This window comes from Lathyrus oleraceus, unplaced genomic scaffold (assembly GCF_024323335.1).
Source record: "Lathyrus oleraceus cultivar Zhongwan6 unplaced genomic scaffold, CAAS_Psat_ZW6_1.0 chrUn0732, whole genome shotgun sequence".
Classification (NCBI taxonomy): domain Eukaryota; kingdom Viridiplantae; phylum Streptophyta; class Magnoliopsida; order Fabales; family Fabaceae; genus Lathyrus; species Lathyrus oleraceus.
In genome coordinates, this window is record NW_026113123.1 from 26,744 (window position 1) to 29,682 (window position 2,939).

Below are 2,939 nucleotides of genomic sequence, written 5' to 3' on the forward strand. Positions count from 1 at the left end.
ATTAAACAAAATTCTAACTGTTAAAGAGCAAAATATGGATAAGGAGTTGAAGAACTATTGTCAAACATTGAACGTGAAGTTTTTCTTCTAATATAACTTAATTTGTCATATTATAATATTTTAGATCAGATTGAAAGAATATATGTTTAGTGAGCATTGGAAAAATAAGAGTTCCACATAATTTATAATAAACTCAGTTGTATATATCACAACAGTTGTGTATACCAACCGTTGTTATATATTTTGCTTTGAGGAATATCATAATAGTTGTTTAAATTAATCGTTGTGGTAGCTTGCGCGCTACATAGTTTATAATCACGGTTGCACGATCGTGGTGGAAAGCATCGTACATACAATTACACCTTAACTCACAATGGTTGGTCCAACATGGTGATATTCCTTTTTGAACCGTTGTGATAGGTATTTTCCATAATAGCGAATTTAATTTTTTTGAAAATCAAAATGGATTGGGGAAGAACCTTTAGCAAAACAATTTCTAGCACTCTATGCAACTATAAAGTACCCAATAGTGAAGGTTTAAGATTGTGGTCTTTGTAGGTTGTTGAATCAGAAGTTTTCTATGCATTCAAGCTATAAGGTCCATTGAAGAATTTTTCTATGCATTCTAGCTATAAAAAATTTATGCAGGAACACACTGCCCTCCTCTGTTTCACTTTGTAACTTCTATGAATGGTCTAAATTTTTGCTGAATTTTCTTAAATATTTTGTCACATGTATGTAGGTTAGAGTATCATTTGTACTCTATTTTATAATTCATCTTGTTTCTAAAAAAAAATGAAAAATCAAAGAACAAATTCAACGAGAAGAAGAATGACCGTGAATATTCCCGAAAGTCTGAATTTTTAAAACCCAACAAGAATACTAACATGTAAATTAATAAAATTCGAATCCTTAAATATAATTAATTAAATTTAAAATTATTAAAATTTACTCTAAAATAAATGTTAGTCTATCTATTTAACATTTAAATTTGATTACATATGACTTCCAATTTTTGAGCAACCGTATCACTATTATTTCGCTCTTTTTTTGGTTTTTATTTATTTTATTTTAATATTCAAAGATCAACATTAGTATTTAGGTATAGGTTCCGTGATTATTGCTGCATCTTTTCCTTCTTTTTAGGGACATAGGAAACATTCAAATATTGATAGCTCAAAAGCTTAAATAGGAGGAATTCACAAAAGTTCAGAAGATCACGTATCCTTATTGTAACTTAGCAGTGGTGAACAACACACTCTCATTGAAGAGGTAAATCATATTTACTATCACTTCTTTTTATACTAATTATATGATTAAATCTTTCTTCTGCGTGTTACCATCATTAGTTTTTTAGGGTTTAGTTATGTCTAACTCTCTTTAATTTGTTTATAATATTTTACTGTTAGAATGGAGCGAGATTGGGCAAATTTAGAAGCGCTTGGATTGATTTTAGATAAATTATATGAAAGGGTTGATCAAATCTGGTTTGGTGCTGTGTGCAAGAATTGGCTATCAGTTGCAAAGCTTAACCATCAAAATCAAGAGTTGAGAAATAATGTATTACCCATGCTTATGATCCCTAAAACAAACCTATCTTTGTATGGCATTTCATCCAACACAACATATGAATTTCAATTTCCAATTCCTTACTATGATAACTGTTGTGGATGTAGCCATGGATGGATTACAACAATCCATACAAAATACCATGCATATTTTGCTTTGGATATATTCATAACTATGTTTAATCCTTTTAAGACTGTTTCTCCTATTACTCTTCCACCTCTCAGAACATATAGTGATTATTATGAAGGACTATTGCCTAAGGTTACTCTTTCTGCTGACCCTATAACAAGCCCAAATGATTACGTAGTTGCAGTAATTTATCATAGGACTCTAGCTATTTTTAATGCGGGGCAACCCCGTTGGACTTCCATAAGCGATTACGGTTTTATCTTTATGGATGTCATGTTTGACGGAGATTTAGTATATGGTTTGACAAAACATCACAGGCTATTATCCTCCGATCTTAGTTATTTACACAAAGGAGATATCACAACGACAATAAATTGCATTTCCAATTCATCTTTTCGTAAAGATTTGAAATGTTATCTTGTGATGTCATTAGAGGGAGACTTGTGGATGGTGAGAAAGCTTCTAAATGATAGGATAATGATCAAATTTGAAGTGTTCAAGTTACAACTCAATGCTCAAAGGGAAAAGGTCAAGCGGATAGTAAAACTTAAAAGTCTCGGGGACAACGTTTTATTCGTGGGAGATTGTGATTCGATTTCTGCGTCAGCTTCTTGTTTCTCTGGTCGATTGAAACAAGATTCTATCTATCATATTAACAGGGCTAAACATTATACGTCATTTGGACAATATTGGGAAACATTCAATGTAGAAATATATAATGTAAAAGATGGAAGCATTTGTCATCAATATGCAGAATGTTCTTTCCTCAAACATGTGCCACCTCCTCTTTGGGTTGCACTTCCTTTTCAATGAGATTAGTAGGTTTAAAATTTTCTGGTCTTTCATGTTTATTTACTTATTTTGTTATACTGATATTTATGTTTACACTTTGCAATTGATTGTATATTTGTTGGAATAATCTAATGTGAGGTATATGTTTTACTTTAGAAAATTTTATCATGATTTTTCATGTTGATTTCAAGAACATGAAAAATGTTATTCATGTTAGTTCTTCTGATTGATGTTAGAATGATTTCATCATCTTAGAGAAGCATAATAAAGTGTTGAAGCATCATGATACAAGAAAATTAGCTCCAGACTTTTAGCAATTGTCAATACAGTACATGATACCGTAACCAAAGGAATGGAGGCTACAAAGGTTCATTCTTCTTTGGCTTAAATCACCCGCATAAAATCTTCTGCCCCAAATTTAGAATAGAGATAATAAAATGTGCACTCTC

At 31.2% G+C, this 2,939-nt stretch overlaps 1 protein-coding gene across 1 annotated transcript; it reads left to right on the plus strand.

Moving 5' to 3' along the window:
• The first annotated feature begins 1,127 nt into the window (after positions 1–1,127).
• LOC127114882 (uncharacterized) lies at positions 1,128–2,511 on the plus strand. The gene is made up of 2 exons (XM_051046681.1): positions 1,128–1,272; positions 1,410–2,511. Exon 2 carries the CDS (start codon positions 1,411–1,413, stop codon positions 2,509–2,511), a length of 1,101 nt encoding a protein of 366 aa, XP_050902638.1. The 5' UTR covers positions 1,128–1,272; position 1,410.
• The last annotated feature ends 428 nt before the right edge of the window (positions 2,512–2,939 follow it).